The sequence below is a fragment of the Oncorhynchus kisutch genome, unplaced genomic scaffold (assembly GCF_002021735.2).
Source record: "Oncorhynchus kisutch isolate 150728-3 unplaced genomic scaffold, Okis_V2 Okis07a-Okis12b_hom, whole genome shotgun sequence".
In the NCBI taxonomy this organism is placed as follows: Eukaryota; Metazoa; Chordata; class Actinopteri; order Salmoniformes; family Salmonidae; genus Oncorhynchus; species Oncorhynchus kisutch.
In genome coordinates this window covers 2,817,603-2,835,458 of record NW_022261984.1, presented here as the reverse complement: position 1 = coordinate 2,835,458, position 17,856 = coordinate 2,817,603, and the positions used below count along the sequence as shown (strand labels likewise).

The 17,856-nt window shown below is 43.2% G+C and overlaps 1 protein-coding gene across 4 annotated transcripts in view; it reads right to left on the bottom strand.

Annotated features, from left to right (window-relative positions):
• The window catches only part of LOC116352780 (microtubule-associated tumor suppressor 1 homolog), a 78,928-nt gene that overhangs the window by 39,224 nt on the left and 21,848 nt on the right, over positions 1-17,856 (bottom strand). For all 4 annotated transcript variants that reach the window (XR_004206910.1, XM_031814700.1, XM_031814698.1 and 1 more), the window contains exons 3-6: positions 16,481-16,715; positions 7,326-7,556; positions 5,120-5,278; positions 2,821-2,928 (exon numbers count right to left, since the gene is read on the bottom strand). Coding sequence is in view for 3 of the 4 variants with exons in the window: in XM_031814700.1 (XP_031670560.1) it covers positions 2,821-2,928; positions 5,120-5,278; positions 7,326-7,556; positions 16,481-16,715 (733 nt within the window). In the remaining variant the exon portion in view is untranslated. The remainder of the gene's footprint in view (positions 1-2,820; positions 2,929-5,119; positions 5,279-7,325; positions 7,557-16,480; positions 16,716-17,856) is intronic.

Below are 17,856 nucleotides of genomic sequence, written 5' to 3'. Positions count from 1 at the left end.
CAAAAGTTTGAAAACACCTACTCATTCCAGGTTTTTTTTTTATTTGGACTATTTTATACAATATAGAATAATAGTGAAGACATCAAAACTATGAAATAACACATATGGAATCATGTAGTTACCAAACAAGTGTTAAAAAACCTCTTAAGGATCCAAATAAAGGTAAAATAAAATAAATAAATAAATCCCTTTCTCCCCCAATTTGCCCCTTAAATGACATGCCCAAATCTAACAGCTTGTAGCTCAGGACCTGAAGCAAGCATTTGCATTTTCTTGATACCATTTGAAAGGAAACACTTTGACGTTTGTGGAAATGTGAAATTAATGTAGAAGAACAATGCACTAGATTTGGTAAAAGATAATACAAAGAAAAAAAACATGCGTTTTAAATTTTTTTAACCATCATATTTGAAAAGCAAGAAAAAGGCCATAATGTATTATTCCAGCCCAGCCTCAGACTTTGGCCACTAGATGGCAGCAGTGTATTTGCAAAGTTTTAGACTGATCCAATGAACCATTGCATATCTGTTCAAGACAGCCCAAATGGTTCATTAATACATTTTCAAGTTCATAATTGTGCACTCTCCTCAAACAATATCATGGTATTCTTTCACTGTAATAGCTACTGTAAATTGGACAGTGCAGTTAGATTAACACGAATTTAAAGCTTTCTGCCCATATCAGATATGTCCGTCCTGGGAAATGTTCATGTAACCTATAACCTCATGCTAATCACATTAGCCTACGTTAGCTTAACCATCACGTGGGGGATACACCGGTCCTGTAGAGTTTAAACAAAAATATACATATTTTATATTTGAGATTCTTCAAAGTAGCCACCCTTTGCCTTGTTGACAGCTTTGCACACACTTGCATTCTCTCAACCAGCTTCATGAGGTAGTCACCTGGAATGCATTTCAATTAACAGGTGTACCTTGTTAAAAGTTAATTTGTAGAATTTCTTTCCGTCTTAATCCATTTGAGCCAATCAGTTGTGTGGTGACAAGGTAGGGGTGGTATACATAAGATAGCCCTGTTTGGTAAAAGAACAAGTCTATATTATGACAAGAACAGCTCAAATAAGCAAAGAGAACGACAGTCCATCATTACTTTAAGATATGAAGGTCAGTCAATGCGGAAAATGTCAAGAACTTTGACATTTTCTTCAAGTGCAGTCGCAAAAACTATCAAGCGCTATGATGAAACTGGCTCTCATGAGGACTGCCACAGGAAAGGAAGACCCAGCAGAGGATAAGTTCATTAGAGTTACCAGCCTCAGAAATTGCAGCCCAAATAAATGCTTCACAGAGTTCAAGTAACAGACACATCAACATAAACTGTTCAGCGGAGACTGTGTGAATCAGGCCTTGATGGTCCAATTGCTGCAAAGAAACCACTACTAAAGAACACCAATACGAGGAAGAGACTTGCTTGGGCCAAGAAACACGAGCAATGGACATTAGACACGTGGAAATTCGTCCTTTGATCTGATGAGTCCAAATGGGAGATTTGTGCTTCAAACGGTCTTTCTGAGATGCAGAGTAGGTGAACGGATGATCTCTGCATGTGTGGATCCCACCATGAAGCAGGAGGTGTGATGGTGCTTTGCTGGTGACACTGTCTGTGATTTATTTAGAATTCAAGGCACACTTAACCAGCATGGCTACCACAGCATTCTGCAGCGATATGCCATCCCATGGTTTGCACTTAGTGGGACTATCATTTGTTTTTCAACAGGACAATGACCCAACACACCTCCAGGCTGTGTAATGGCTATTTGACCAAGAAGGAGAGTGATGGAGTGCTGCATCAGATGACCTGGCCTCCATAATCACCCAACCTCAACCCAATTGAGATGGTTTGGGATGAGTTACACCACAAAGTGAAGGAAAAGCAGCCAACAAGTGCTCAACATTTGTGGAAACTCCTTCAAAACTATTACAAAAGCATTCCAGGTGAAGCTGGTTGAGAGAATGCCAAGAGTGTGCAAAGCTGTCAAGGCAAAGTGAGGCTACTTTGAAAAATCTAAAATAAATTTGTTTAAAAAAATGTTGGTTACTACATGATTCCATATGTGTAATTTCGTCATTTTGATGTCTTCATTTTTATTATACAATGTAGAAAATAGTACAAATAAAGAAAAACCCTTGAATGAGTAGGTGTGTCCAAACTTTTGACCGGTACTGTATGCATGGCTGAAAAGCATAACCGTTGAGGCCGGGAATTTTCCACGTCTAGTTTTACACAAATCCAGTGTGTGATGACGCTGAAGCGCTACCATGGTAACTGGGGGCCTACACTCTCCTGTGGTGTGGGTGCTAAAGTATAACTGGTTTGTGGAGGTTTGCTCACAATTCAACAATAACCATGACACCTGTATGGGTGAGAATCATATTGCCCTCAAGTCTCTTTTTCAGAGACACTATAATAAATTATAAACTGGTTGGTTAGAGCCCTGAATGCTGATTGGCTGACAGCCGTTGTATATAAGACCGTATACAACGGATATGATAAAACAGTTTTTTTTACTGTTCTAATTATGTTGGTAACCAGTTTATAACAGCAATAAGGCACATCAGGGGTTTGTGATATATGGCCAACATACCATGGCTAAGGGCTGTGTCCAGGCACTCCACCGTGGTATATTGGCCATATACACCACCCCCTCGGGCCTTATTGTTTAAATATACTTCAAGATCCTTGGTTCTAGTGGCTTCTAAGCAACCCTAACCATTATGTAGAAAAACACTAAACACTAGCAGACGGAACCCAGGCACAAAACCCAAACCCAACACCAAAACATTCAAACAGAACTCTTACCTGTGGCAGCAGCTGTGGGGCGGTTGAACCTGGCCGAGCCGGCCCTCTGAAGGGGGTTCTGGGCCTGCTTGCCTGCTACCTGGCTGGTCACCGCTGGAGTCTTCAGCCCTATGGTAGAGAAATAGTGAAACACCATGTCAACAGACAGACTAAACCTAACTGCAGCCTTGTAGCAGAGACTACCAGGTTATAGGGCTAGTGTGGTTTTATGAAGTAGTATCTGTGTAGTAGTGGAGCTTGGGTCTTAAAGGAGACCGCAGAGATTTAGCCCCTGTGTCCACCTCCTACTACAGGGTACAAGCCCCTGTGTCCACCTCCTACTACAGGGTACAAGCCCCTGTGTCCACCTCCTACTACAGGGTACAAGCCCCTGTGTCCACCTCCTACTACAGGGTACAAGCCCCTGTGTCCACCTACCACAGGGTACAAGCCCCTGTGTCCACCTACCACAGGGTACAAGCCCCTGTGTCCACCTACCACAGGGTCAAGCTGAGGGTGGATAAATAAACACCTCATAATCACCTGGGCCCAGCTTATCAAAAAGTTATCTGGATTTCCTCTATTGGATAGGATTAAATCCATAGAAATAGAATTAATAGAACAGAAGAATCATTGACTTGAATGAGGACTCCCGTTCTATTAATTATATTTCTATGCATTCAATCCTATCCGATTGAGGATATCCAGATCGATAACTGGGGCCTACTCAATGGGAATCGGAGGATGATGGGTCATTGGGGCGGCAGCGTAGCCTAGTTAAATAAAGGTAAAATAAAAAAATAAATTTTTTTTTAGAAATGAGATAATTAGATAATCACAAATCAGCTAGTCTGTTGATATGCAGGTAGTCTAGTGGTTAGAGCGTTGGGCCAGTAACCGAAACGTTGTTGGATTGAATCCCCGAGCTGACAAGGTAAAAATCTGTCGTTCTGCCCCTGAGCAAGGCAGTTAACCCGCTGTTCCCTGGGGGCCGAAGACGTGGATGTCAATTATGGCAGTCCCCCGCACCTCTCTGATTCAGAGGGGTTGGGTTAAATGCGGAAGACACATTTTAGTTGAAGGCATTCAGTTGTACAACTGACTAGGTATCCCCCGTTTATATGGTTTGGTATTTTACAATATAGTGGGACACAAGGAATAGATATTTGTGGGAATTGAGTGTTCTACCTCGGCGGTGAGTCATTGCAGTGTGTGTGTGAGAGAAAGAGAGTGTGTGCCCCTCATAAGTTATAGTTGAATTAAGAAATTTGAAACCAATGAGAAAAATCAGACTGACCTAGATACAATGGAATAAAAAATATTGGTCCTCATATGTTTACACTTCAACCAAGCAGAAATCCACAGGGGAAAAAAAAAAATCAACTAACATACCGACTACTGTATCCATTAACTGTCAGTGGTCACTGCTGCCATGGCAACATGACGTCGCTACAGCAGATGTACTGTACTCCATCTACCCCAAGCTAATATTACTCATATCCTGTGGGCACTTCCAGAGGCCACAGAAATAAACAGAGATTCTATCTAACCAATATAAGGGAGCGCTATATTCATTGACACACATTGTAGTGGAGATAAAGTGTATAAATGAACCAATCATCATTCAGGATTAGACCCACCTGTTGTGTAATCATTGACACACACAGGGACTGAGGTTGGTTGGTAATACAATCCTGGTTCGGTAATATTCCAATCTATGTGGTTCTGTTGGAACAACACATTGGGTCTAATCAGAAGAAACCAACCCATTTGAACACAAATATGTCCATGTTTTAGCTAAAAGATATTCAAGTCAAGGAGAGGGTGTGGTGTGCAAATCAAAAGCACCAGAGGAGACATCACCATCTGGGTTAAATAAAACTAGTCCATCTGATCCTGATCAGAGAAACACATCACAGAGAGGGAAACTGACTCATTAGTGAAACTGGCTAGTGGTGGTAAGCATGCTTAGACACGTCTGTTTAAATGCTAACTATGCTTAGACACGTCTGTTTAAATGCTAACTATGCTTAGACACGTCTGTTTAAATGCTAACTATGCTTAGACACGTCTGTTTAAATGCTAACTATGCTTAGACACGTCTGTTTAAATGCTAACTATGCTTAGACACGTCTGTTTAAATGCTAACTATGCTTAGACACGTCTGTTTAAATGCTAACTATGCTTAGACACGTCTGTTTAAATGCTAACTATGCTTAGACCATCAGACTTAAAGGGATAGGCTTCAAAATCAAAAGGTTAGTGAGTGAAAGTAAGCATACAGCAAGGATATGTGAAAGTATTGTGTGTGTGTGTTCACCTGTTGCAGTGCTTCTCCCTGGTAGTGAGGGGGCTCTGGTTCGGAACCCCAGTGGCCTGGTAGTGGTGGGGGCCTTAATCGACCCCTGGGTTCCCCCTGGAGCTGTAGGCTGGCTGGGCCTCTCATCTGGCTTACAGCCCCCCACCACTGGAGCTGGGACTAGGACAGAGAAAGACAGGGTTGATGACAGTTAATACTAGAATTAAGAATGAACTAATAAAAATAGTCTATTAACCACTTGGAAATAGACTGAAACTCATTCAAACCTCACTCAACTACATTGGGTTTAGTTTGAGTTGTTCAATAGTGAAAGATGATTGGCTCGCACGTGTAACTCCAGCACACACAACACTCTATGATAGAATAGTGTTATTTGACGGGTATCTTTTTAGACACGGAAAGACCCAAACGCCGTTCCATACGTCAATACTGAAAGATGATAGTTCTACTGTATCAAAACTGAAATGGTCTCCGTTGTGAATACGTCTGTGTGGGCAGATAGCCAACCTCTCACAGCCCAAACGTAAGAAAGAAAACGCTGTTTACATGGCATAATTCCCCTCATTAAGCTAAACGCACATAACGCCGATTACCTACCAAAAAGGGGAATAATCTCTGGTCCTAATTATCGACATGATTACAATCATCAGACTACTGATTACAAATGTCTCAAAACGCTGCATAAACAACATCATCTGCATTAGCGACGGCCGTCTGCAGTACAATTAGAGCAACGGGAAACCAGTATGTTGATGTAGTTAAGGCACAATGGTAGATTGATTTGCGTGATCACTGTGTGTGTGTGTGATTAGTTCCTCTGTAAACAGAGGCGGCGCAACGCCATAGCAACAGTATCTTGGTCGTCATCCGATCACCATGACAACCTGATCATCCAACAGTAGCCATAGGTCTTCTACCTTCGGCGCTGAGTCATTGCAGTGTGAGTGTGAGAGCGAGAGAGAGCGTGTGAAAGTGTGGAGAGAGAGTGAGTGTGAGAAGAGTGAGAGTGCATGAGAGAGCGATGGAGAAGAGAGCGATGGAGAAGAGTGATGAGAGGAGAGCGATGAGAGGAGAGCGAGAAGAGCGAGAAGGAAGGAAGACGTTTATTTTTTCTCTACTGTTCTGTCACTAAAGGAATTCCTACAGCAGGTCTCATCCATGTCTTCATCTCTCTTGAACATCCCCCTTTCCCCTCCCCTCCCCCCTCTTCTTTCTCTTCAACAGAGTGGTGGCTGTACTGTAGTGAACAAAGACAACCATTGACCACCTATCCCCATTTAGACCAAGTCACACAGGGAGGTCATGTGATGCTGTTGATAGTATTGTTCAGACGTATCACATTAAACCAATATAATACTGTATCACATGAAACTATTAGATAGTAATAAAAACCTCACTCTCAAACTCAACTCTACACATTCAACGTGTTGTGTGTTCATTTCAATATAGATTTCCTGATAAACTGAGACACAGCAACTATACATTATCCAGTGTTGAGTGGTTCAGTGTAGCAAGCCAACACTGTGGGGGAGCTGATTAACACCTCTAGGGACATTAAATCAGTCCTGTTAGCAGACTACAGCAGGTCTGTACAATAAGCATGTAGACTTTCTGGAAACTAATATTTACTCCCTGAAATGAGTTAAATAAATGTGTGTGAGTAAGAGTCAGTCCTCACCCTTCTCCACTCACACCTCCATCTTCCTCAACACACAACCACCACCTCTCCAGCAGCTACAGTAGATATAGAGAGGAGGACCAGATGTAATCCAGAGGTTTATGATGCCGTCCAGACAAAGCCCCCTGGATATGTGGGTCAGGAGAGTACCCTGTCCGCCTCTCTGATCACACACACAGAGCCTGGGCAGATGTGAACTATGACCTCGATAGAGAAAGCAGGAATGCCAATGCAATGAGGGGCCAGATTCACATGGACATTCTCTTCAGAGTCAAATGGCAGGGGAGACTCATGGAATTGTCGAGAGCGAGAGAGAGTGTGTGTGTGTGTGTGTGTGAGCTAGTGGCAAGAGGAGGATGTGAATCACCAGCACAGGAAGACCACACCAATGAAAACCACTGCTTGCACAATGAGTGTGTTGTGTGAAGACCTTCTGTGGTGCCGCAATGTAGGAAGAATAACTCAATGCGCACACACACACACCACACACACACACACACACACACACACACACACACTCAGTCTCACGTTTGCTGGGGGCTGCTGAAGATCCGTTACTCTCGCTGGCGGCGCTGCCCAGAGAAGAGGAGCTAAGGCTTGTGGGTAGGTTCTTCACGGGCAGTTTGGACGCGGCGGCGGCAGCAGGCGAAGGGCGAGCAGCACCTAACCCCTGGTTGACGGATGGCTTTGGGTTAGAGGTCACCACAGTAGGCCCAGGCAATCCAGAGGGTCTGTCTGTGACACGTGGCTTGGGGATACCTGGGAAATGTAGGAAAGGACCAACAGGGTTCATCAGTTTCAGGTATTGGGAGAAGTATTCATGTCTGTATCAGTATGAATCAATGTCCATAATATCAATATGTCAGTACACTGAAAATTCTAACATAAGATATCAGTATCATATCAATACAAAGATCAGGGGCAGTATTTATAAGAATGCTGATTTAGGATCAGTTTTGCCTTTAAGATCAAGGCTTTCTCAGCATCTGCAGAACACATATACCTCTAGTCAGGGTGTGTGTGTGTGTGTGTATATAAACATGCCCTACTAGAAGATACATATTTATTTATCTAGTGACACAGCTGAGCTAGCAGAGGAAGGATGAATAGGAGAGACAGAGAGTGAGAGAGAAAACCCCCTCTGGCACTGAGTACATACAGAGAGACGTATAGAGAAGAGCCCATATCAGCACAAAGTACGTGGACATACTGTAGGGTGACATTGATGGATATATACAGACATATCAGCAAGTTTTAGACAAGCTCTCTCTCTCACACACACACACACACACTCACAGGTTAGGGTGCAGAGATTTGGATCCAGTGTGAGGTGAATGAGGTTTGTGACCGCCAGTCAAAGGTTCTGAAATAGAACAGGGTTGGTCTTTCACAGAGGGAGGGGTTATGTTCCTACAGTGTTCCTGTAGTGTTGCTGAATACTGTAACAGAGCACCATGTAGTGACTGGGCCGCGTCTCCTGAACATAATAAACTGCAGTGACGCTAGCAGCACTGTATAATAACATGATATGAACGATTTGGCTAGTCTTACACCTCAGACCTGGGTCATGTTCAGTGGGCCACAACGTAACAACACATTTGGCAACGTGACTAGTTAAGGTTCAATTCTTAGTCTTACGGTACAAGTTAATGAAGTACTTTCCTGTTTCACTCTGTTTGAAATAGTTTCTACTAGCTGATATTGAACAGGACCCTGGATCTTACAGGCTATTCCAGATACTTGAGCTGCGTTTGGATTTAGCGCCCACACAAGATGAATCACACGCACAACGCAAATACTTTTTGACATATTCATTTGACCAATGTCTGGTACAATGTCTGTCCACGACCCACGGAGCCAAATACTGTAGTTTAACTTGACCCAGTTCTGGTAACCCCTGGGCTGTTCTCCAGCTTTTTTGAGGGCTTGGTGGGAACTAACACCTCCTCCTCCTCCTTTCCTTTCCTTTTGATTTTTTCCAGTATTTAATCAAACATGCTTCCCTATCAGTAGGAACACCTCCCCAAGGCCCTATGGCTCTTCCCTTTTCACACCACTGCCCTGTGTGTGTGTGTGTGGTGTGTGTGTGTGTGTGTGTGTGTGTGGTGTGTGAGAGAGAGCGAGAGAGAGAGAGACAGTGTGAGAGAGACAATAACGTTGTTTGTGTGTGTTAAAACTCAAGGATGTATACATGTGTATCCAGGACAACGCCCTGAGTGGACCTGTGGGTTTCGTCACCATCGGCTTTGCTCATCAGAGACAGGAAAGAGAGGAAGAGCACTGCTGTGTAGAGATTAGTAGTAGGATAACAATGATCTACTGTGCGGTCAGTTTGACGTTTTCCCTCATGATGGTCAGGGTTTGGACTGGAGCAGGGCAAGCTGGTCCTGGATCTGTGTGTACAGGAAATGTCTAGCTCAAGCTGTTGGATAGTACAGTAACATGACTGAATAGACCTCCTGTGTACAGGTTTAGTTACTGCAGTACAACCAAATAGCCCTTTGACAGCAAATACATACTCTATTATACACTCAGTATACCAAACACTAGGAACACATTCCTAATATAGAGTTGCACCCCTCCCCTTTGCCCTCAGAACAGCCTCGATTCATCCTCTACAGTACAAGGTGTTGAAAGCATTCCACAGAGATGCTGGCCCATGTTGACTCCTAAGCGTTCCACAGTTGTGTCAAGTTGACTGGATGTCTTTTGGGTGGTGGACCATTCTTAATACTCACTGGAAAACTTTAGAGCGTGAAAAACCCAGCAGCGCTGCAGTTCTTGACACAAACCGGTTGTGTCTGGCACCTACTACCAAACCCCTCGTTCAAAGGCACTTAAATCTGTTGTCTTGCCCATTCACGCTCTGAATGACACACAGACACAATCCATGTTTCAAGGCTTTAAAATCCTTCTTCATCTACACTGATTGAAGTAGATTTAACAAGTGACATTAATAAGGGGTCAGTCTATGTCATGGAAAGAGCCTAATGTTTTGTATACTCCGTGTATAATTGAGAACTTATAGCTAGCTGTGCGTTGGTTGCCTGAATGTCTTAGGAAGATACACATATACATGTTTATGTTACCTAGGCAACATTAGGAGTTGTGTGTTCACCTTGCGGTGAGTGTTTACAACAAGGTAAAAAATGAACACAAGCACAAGCATGTTGCCTCAGTAACCACATAAGACATTAGGCCAAGCACGCCTCCTACGCAATCATCAAGTTTGGAGACGACACAACAGTAGTGGGCTTGATTACCAACAACGACGAGACCGGTGAGGGCTCTGGGACTGTGGTGCCAGGAAAATAACCTCTCACTCAACGTCAACAAAACAAAGGAGATGATCGTGGACTTCAGGAAACAGCAGATGGAACACCCCCATATCCACATCGACTGGACCGCAGTGGAGAAGGTGGAAAGATTCAAGTTCCTGGGCGTACTCATCACTGACAAACTGAAATGGTCCACCCACACAGACAATGTGGTGAAGATAGGGCAATATCGCCTCTTCAAACTCTGGAGGCTGATTTCTTTTTGGCTTGGCACCTAAAACCCTCTCAAACTTTTACAAATACAGAATTGAGAGCATCAGGCTGTATCACCGCCTGATACGGCAACGTTTTTTACACCAAACCAACTGGCAGTGTGGTGCCAGGACAACAACCTCTCCCTCAATGTGAGCAAGACAAATGAGCTGATCGTGGACTACAGGAAGAGGTGGGCTGAACAGGCCCCCATGAACATGGGGCTGTAGTGGAGCGGGTCGAGAGTGTCAAGTTCCTTGGTGTCCACATCACCAACAAACCATCATGGTCCAAACACACCAAGACAGTTGTGAAGAGGGAACGACAAAACCTTTTCTCCCTCAGGAGACTGAAAAGATTTGGCATGGGTCCCCAGATCCTCAAAAAGTTCTATAGTTGCACCATGAGAGTATCCTGACCGGTTGGGTCACCGCCTGGTATGGCAACTCCTCAGCATCTGAACGTAAGGCGCTACAGAGGCTAGTGCGAACGGCCCAGTACATCACTGGAGCAAAGCTTCCTGCAATCCAGGACCTACATAATAGGCAGTGTCAGAGGAAAGCCCATAAAATTGTTAGAGACTCCAGTCACCCAAGTCATAGACTGTTTTCTCTGCTACCGAACGGCAAGCAGTACCTGAGGGCCAAGTCTAGGACCAAAAGGCTCCTTAACAGCTTCTACCCCCAAGCCATAGGACTGCTGAACAATTAATCAAATGGCCACCAGACTATTACATTGACCCCCCCATTTGTTTTGTACACTGCTGCTACTCACTGTTTATTATCTATGCATAGTCACTTCACCCATACCTACATGTACAAATGACCTCTAACCTGTACCCCCGCACACTGACTCGGTACCGGTACCTCCTGTATATAGCCTTGTTACTGTTGTTATTGTGTTATTTTTATTTGTACTTTATTCAACTTTTAATTTTTTTTTTTACTTTAGTTTATTTGGTAAATATTTTCTTAACTCCTCTTGAACTGCACTGTTGGTTAAGGGCTTGTAAGGAAGCATTTCACGGTAAGTTCTACACTTGTATTCGGCGCATGTAACAAATAAAGTTTGATTTGAACTGCACTGCCCGCAATCACAGGGCACTCCAGGGGGTGGTGCGGTCTGCCCAACGCACCACAGGGGGCTCACTACCTGCCCTCCAGGACAACTACAGCACCTGATGCCATAGGAAGGACAAAAAGATCATCAAGGACAACAAGCACCCGAGCCACTGCCTGTTCACACCGTTACCATCCAGAAGGCGAGGTCAGTACAGGTGCATCAAAGCTGAGACTGAGAGACTGAAAAACAGCTTCTATCTCAAGGTCATCAGACTGTTAAATAGCCATCACTAGCACATTAGAGGCTGCTGCCTCTATACATAGACTAGGAATCACTGGCCATAAATGGAACACGAGTTACTTTAATAATGTTTACATATTTGGTATTACTCATCTCATATGTATACACTGTATATCTACTGTATTTTAGTCTATGCTGCTCTGACATGGCTCGTCCAAATATTGATCTATTCTTATTTCCATTCCTTTATTTAGTTGTGTGTATTGTTTGAAATTGTTAGATATGACTTGTTAGATATTACTGCACTGTCGGAGCTAGAAACAAACACAAGCATTTCGCTACACCCGCAATAACATCTGCTTAACACGTATATGTGACCAATAACATTTGATTGGATTTGAAACAAATGATGGTGATTGAATAACAGACAGCCTTTGAACTCTTATTTGGGTAGAGAAGGTTTCTGAATGTGCTTCTCAAAGACGCCTTTTCAACATGGCCAGAGTTCGGGGTCAAATTTGGCACCGTTTTTCAGAAACAAGGAAACTATTGTCCGCTCAGAATTTGACCTTTTCTGACAAGACGCAGATCTGGTTTTCTGATAGATTCATTCTTCCACACACACACACCCTCAGATCCAATCCGCCCCCGAATCCCAACTGTCCCATATCACACACTGCAGCCTAGCGGTTATGGAAACAAATAGTTAAATTACAGACAGGCTATTGTGGGGGAATCCCGACCCGGGTTAAGCGTGTGTAAATGGAACGCAATTCCTTTTTTTTTATGCACTTTTCTCTCCATGCATATATTGACCTTAAACCTAAGCATGAGAATAGCATTCTATTCACCTGCTATTCATTGGGTCTGGAGCTTGAATTAATGACGGTGGTGGGTCTACAGATATGATGTATTCTGACCTTGACTTAATTCCCTCATAATGAATGAAGGTGTGGAGGAGGCGTGTCTACAGATATGATGTATTCTGACCTGGACTTAATTCCCTCATAATGAATGAAGGTGTGGAGGGGGTGTGTCTACAGATATGCTGTATTCTGACCTTGACTTAATTCCCTCATAATTTGACCATCTTTACCTGCAAGGAAACCATGTATGTCTACCTACCCATTTCAAGTGGAAAAATACTCTTACTTTCTTTTTTCAGACAGAAATAACACCATTCTCCATACATTGTCATTTACAACTTGATAAGAGCTATCGATAAGAGCTAGGTAAATGAGTCATCCGTTTGGATCAGGGGATTGTAAATATAAATGACTTGTTTTTAGATCCATTTTACATTATAGTCGCTGGAGACAAACGATAAACCAGTCATTTGGCAGCAACCTGAAGCATTATCAACAAATCTACTTTCCCACAGTAAAGTTCATGAAATGCTTTAGCATTATTCCGTATTTTAATTGTACCGAATTTTAACTTTGAGGTATGGTTACTCTCGAATGTCTTAATTATAGGCCACCCCGACTTTCATGTTAAATATTATCCACTATCAGTATCCTTTTCCTCCTCTGTAAACGCCGTCGCGTCCGTATGGTTGCTGAGGATCATTAGTATCAGTTGATCTAATTAGTTTTTACACGTAGGCTAACTAAACTGTTATGGAGAGGAGTGCAGCCCAAGCCGCAACAGTTAGAACCTGATGGTTAGTGCAGGCAATAGGTGAGGGTATAGCCTACTATTGTACATTATTCTCCCTGTTATAATTCTATGGACACTAATCTTGCAACATTACCATGGTTTGACAAACTGAAGGTGGCAATTTTCAGGATGAATCAAACCTCAGTATTTTTGATGAAAGGCTCTCCAAACCTGTTTTATGACTCAAATAGTTTCTTAACCCTAAATAACTGACAAAATCAGACTATTTTTAAATCTGCCAATTGGTGCTAAAAGAGGGTGGCAGGTAGCCCAGGGATTAAGAGCGTTGGGCCATTAACCGAAAGGTTGCTGGTTCGAATCCCCGTCCCAACTACATGAAAAATCCGCCAATGTGCCCTTGAGCAAGACACATAACCCTAATTGCTCCTGTAGGTCACTCTGGATAAAAGTGTCTGCTGATTGACTAAAATGTAAATGTAAAACAGAGATGAAAATGCATTCATTTAGATGGCTTTCTTTCATTGATCCCTAATATTCTGAACCTGTTCTCTCCATATATTCCAGTGAGTCGGTCAACAGAATTCTAAATCAAAGACACACCGTATTTAAAGGGATGGCTTAAGATACATGAACTGAAAACCCCGTTGAATGAAGATGCAGAGTGCGTTATGTGACTGAATAAGGTATGTCTGATTACCAAACACTGAGAAGTGGCAGGAAAGGCGTACATTTTCTACGTCTGAAGACTAGATGGAAGACAACATGTTGATGTTTCGCGTAACTAAGACTACGTCCCAAAATACACCCTATTCCCTATGTAGTGGACTACTTTTTACCAGGGCTCATATGGCTTTTGTCAAAAGCAGTGCACTATATAGGGAATAGGGTGGCATTTGGGACTTACTCCCAATGACCCACGTCACGCTAATAGTAGTCTCAATTTCCTCACACAAGAAAAGCCTTTTGTGTGTATGGGGACTGAGAGAATCAAACATTGGATCCAACCACTCTGGCAGAAGGAAGAGAGGACCCGAAAGAAGGAAGAAGGAGAGAGCGAGAGGGTTGCATATGCTTTTCGACTTCCTCTGAGAGGACACAGAGGGAAGTTAGAGTAAAATTAGACCGCAGACACGCATGGTCACAAGCACAGCACAGTCAGTCAGTCTCCCATTTTAAATGGCTTTTAAAAGATGCAGTAGGTTACATGTGGTGAGGGAACATGATGATGATGATGATGATGATGATAATAGAGAGAGAGAGAGAGAGAGAGAGAGAGAGAGAGAGAGAGAGAGAGAGAGAGAGAGAGAGAGAGAGAGAGAGAGAGAGAGAGAGAGAGAGAGAGAGAGAGAGAGAGAGAGAGAGAGAGAGAGAGAGAGAGAGAGAGAGAGAGAGAGAGAGAGAGATGAAAATAGAGAGAGACAGTTATCTTATGTAACTGCACAGAACTGAGACAGACCCAAGCAGAAACACACAGTCTGGAGATCGACACACACACTCTTGCGCAGCTAACCTTGTGGGGGACATACAATTCAGTCCCATTCAAAATCCTATTTTCCTTAACCCCTAACCCGTACCTTAACCCTAAACCTAACACTAGCTTCTAACCCTAAAACTAACCATAGCTCCTAACCCTAAACTTAATTCTAACCGGAGGTCGACCGATTATGATTTTTCAACGCCGATACCGATTATTGGAGGACCAAAAAAGCCGATACCGATTAAAATCGGACGAATTATATATATTTGTAATAATGACAATTACTTCTTCAACAATGCTGAATGAACACTTTTATTTTAACTGAATATAATACATAAACATGTTCAATTTGGTTTAAATAACGCAAAAACAGTGTTGGAGAAGAAAGTAAAAGTGCAATATGTGCCATGTAAGAAATGTTTCAGTTCCTTGTTCAGAACATGAGAACATATGAAAGCTAGTGGTTCCTTTTAACATGAGTCTTCAATATTCCCATTTAAGAAGTTTTAGGTTGTAGTTATTATAGTAATTATAGGACTATTTCTCTCTATACCATATGTATTTCATATACCTTTGACTATTGGATGTTCTTATAGGCACTTTAGTATTGCCAGCCTAATCTCAGGAGTTGATAGGCTTGAAGTCATAAACAGCGCTGTGCGTCAAGCATTGCAAAGAGCTGCTGGCAAACGCAGGAAAGTGCTGTTTGAATGAACGCTTACAAGCCTGCTGCTGCCTACCACCACTCAGTCAGACTGCTAAATCAAATCATAGACTTAATTATAATATAATAAACACACAGAAATATGAGCCTTTGGTCATTAATATGGTCAAATCCGTAAACTATCATTTCGAAAACAAAAAGTTTATTCTTTCAGTGAAATACGGGACCAGTCTAAATATTGCTGTTACATTGCACAACCTTCAATGTTATGTCATAATTATGTACAATTCTGGCAAATTAATTACGGTCTTTGTTAGGAAAAAATGGTCTTCACACAGTTCGAAATGAGACAGGCGGCCCAAACTGCTGCATATACCCTGACTCTGCTTGCACAGAACGCAAGAGAAGTGTCAATTTCCCTAGTTAATATTGTCTGCTAACATTAATTTCTTTTAACTAAATATGCAGTAATCGGCGTCCAAAAATGACAATTACCGATTGTTATGAAACCTTGAAATCAGCCATGCCGATTAATCAGTCAACCTCTAATTCTAACCCTAACACTAATTCTAACCTAAACCCCATAGAAATAGCATTTGACCTTGTGGGGACCAACAAAATATCCGCAGTTAGTCAAATTTTTGTTTGTTTACTATTCTTGTGGGAACTTCTGGTTAAACACGTCCACACACACAATCTCTCTGTTGCACCATGTGTTTGTTTCTGTCTGATCGTCTTGTTCTGATCTGTATTGATTGTGTGTGTGTGTGTGTGTGTGTATGGAGCGTGTATGGAGCGTGCGTGTGTGTGATGCGTACGAGTGTGTGTCTTGTTTACCCAAACCAGTGTGTGTTTAAGTGCCCTCATCTCTGCAGCAGCAGCAGGAAATGAGCAGGCTGACACTGCAGAGCTGAGAATGCCTTTCACATTCCACTACACCTCACACACACACATTCACTCACACGCGCTCACACACACACACACATTCTCTCACACACAGTTTCAAGTCTCTACACACACAGCAATGTCTTTTCTACACTTTATCAAGTTGCTGACACACAGAAAGATGTGTGTGTGTGTGTGTAGTCACCAGCTGTCTGACTTGGTCGTCCTCTCGGTGGAGACACACTCCCAGTGGTCTGGCCGTCCTTCCCCGTCGTAGGAGGAGCGGGAGGGGGCAGCCTGGAGCCAAAACTCCCTCCTACTGGAGCTGGAGAGGTGGGAGACAGGGAGGGTCCCCCGGTGTTGCTCGCTCCCCCGGCCCCCCTGCCCTTGACCTGGGGCAGCTGTCTGACCGATGAGGGCCCCAGCTTGGAGGAGACCTTCTGCAGAAAGAGCTGTCGTTTAGTTACCGCGTCCCAGCCCATGGGGCCCAGCTCAGAGCTGCGCACCGAGACCATGGTGTTGGCCATTCCAGAGTCGTAGGCAGAAATGTGGAAGTAGAAGCACACAGGCAGGAGGAGTGAGAAGGAGGGGGAGGAGAGAGAGAGAGAGCGAGAGAGGAAATAGGAGTAGGCTGGAACTCTGAGGTAAAAAAGTTGCTATTGTACTACATTCCCTCTGGGATTCACTGCTGGGACCAGTTTCTCTCCCTCTTTATTCCCTCCCTCTTTATTTCCTCCCCTCTTTCCTCCCCCCCTTTCCTCCCCCCTTTCCTCCCCCCTTTCGTCTTCTGTAAACACAGGGCACATATGGAGTGAGTTTGCAGGCGAGTTTTCAAAGAAAAGACTTGACTACTATAAACGTTCAGACTATTCTTACGCTATTCAGAACAGTTTGACAAATGGCTTTTGCCTTCATATGAGAAGTGTCTGAGAAACAAATCTGTTCTGAGGACTGTTTCAAACTGAGAATAGAATGTGGCGGAACATTCAACAACCGACGTGTCACACACACCCGCAGATGTCAAGACATTCCACACAAAAAATGATTTGACTCATGCTGTCATTCAACAGAACCCCAACACTGATTGGGGTTCAATGTTCAGCATTATACTGCAGTGAATGATACAGTTGACATTTAAACCCAAAGCCCTCCTTTAGCCATGGATTACTGAAGCCTGACTAACAACATAGTTAAATCATGTGATGACATGCTCACAGACAGACTTGCCTGAGGAACGACTCAATCACGCCACTCACAAACACAGGAAGAGTTGAAACCTGTCAATGGATTTAAAGGCTAAATACCAACAACAAACCACTGCCACACCCTCACCTAAAACCACTGCTCCCACCATTTAGAGATGTATAGAACAAGCCCAAGGCTGGTTACATGCGTCATATCATCCTGATAAAGTACAGTATGTTCCTGGTGACTGGAAATCTCCGTCAGTTCACTAACAGCCCCTGTTGTGGATACTAAAAATACATCTTTCCTAACCTCTTGAGGAAATCACTGATCTGGCCAAGTTGAATTGGGTGAGGGCAGTCTGGTGTGTGGTGTTATATCATGTGACATGCAGAT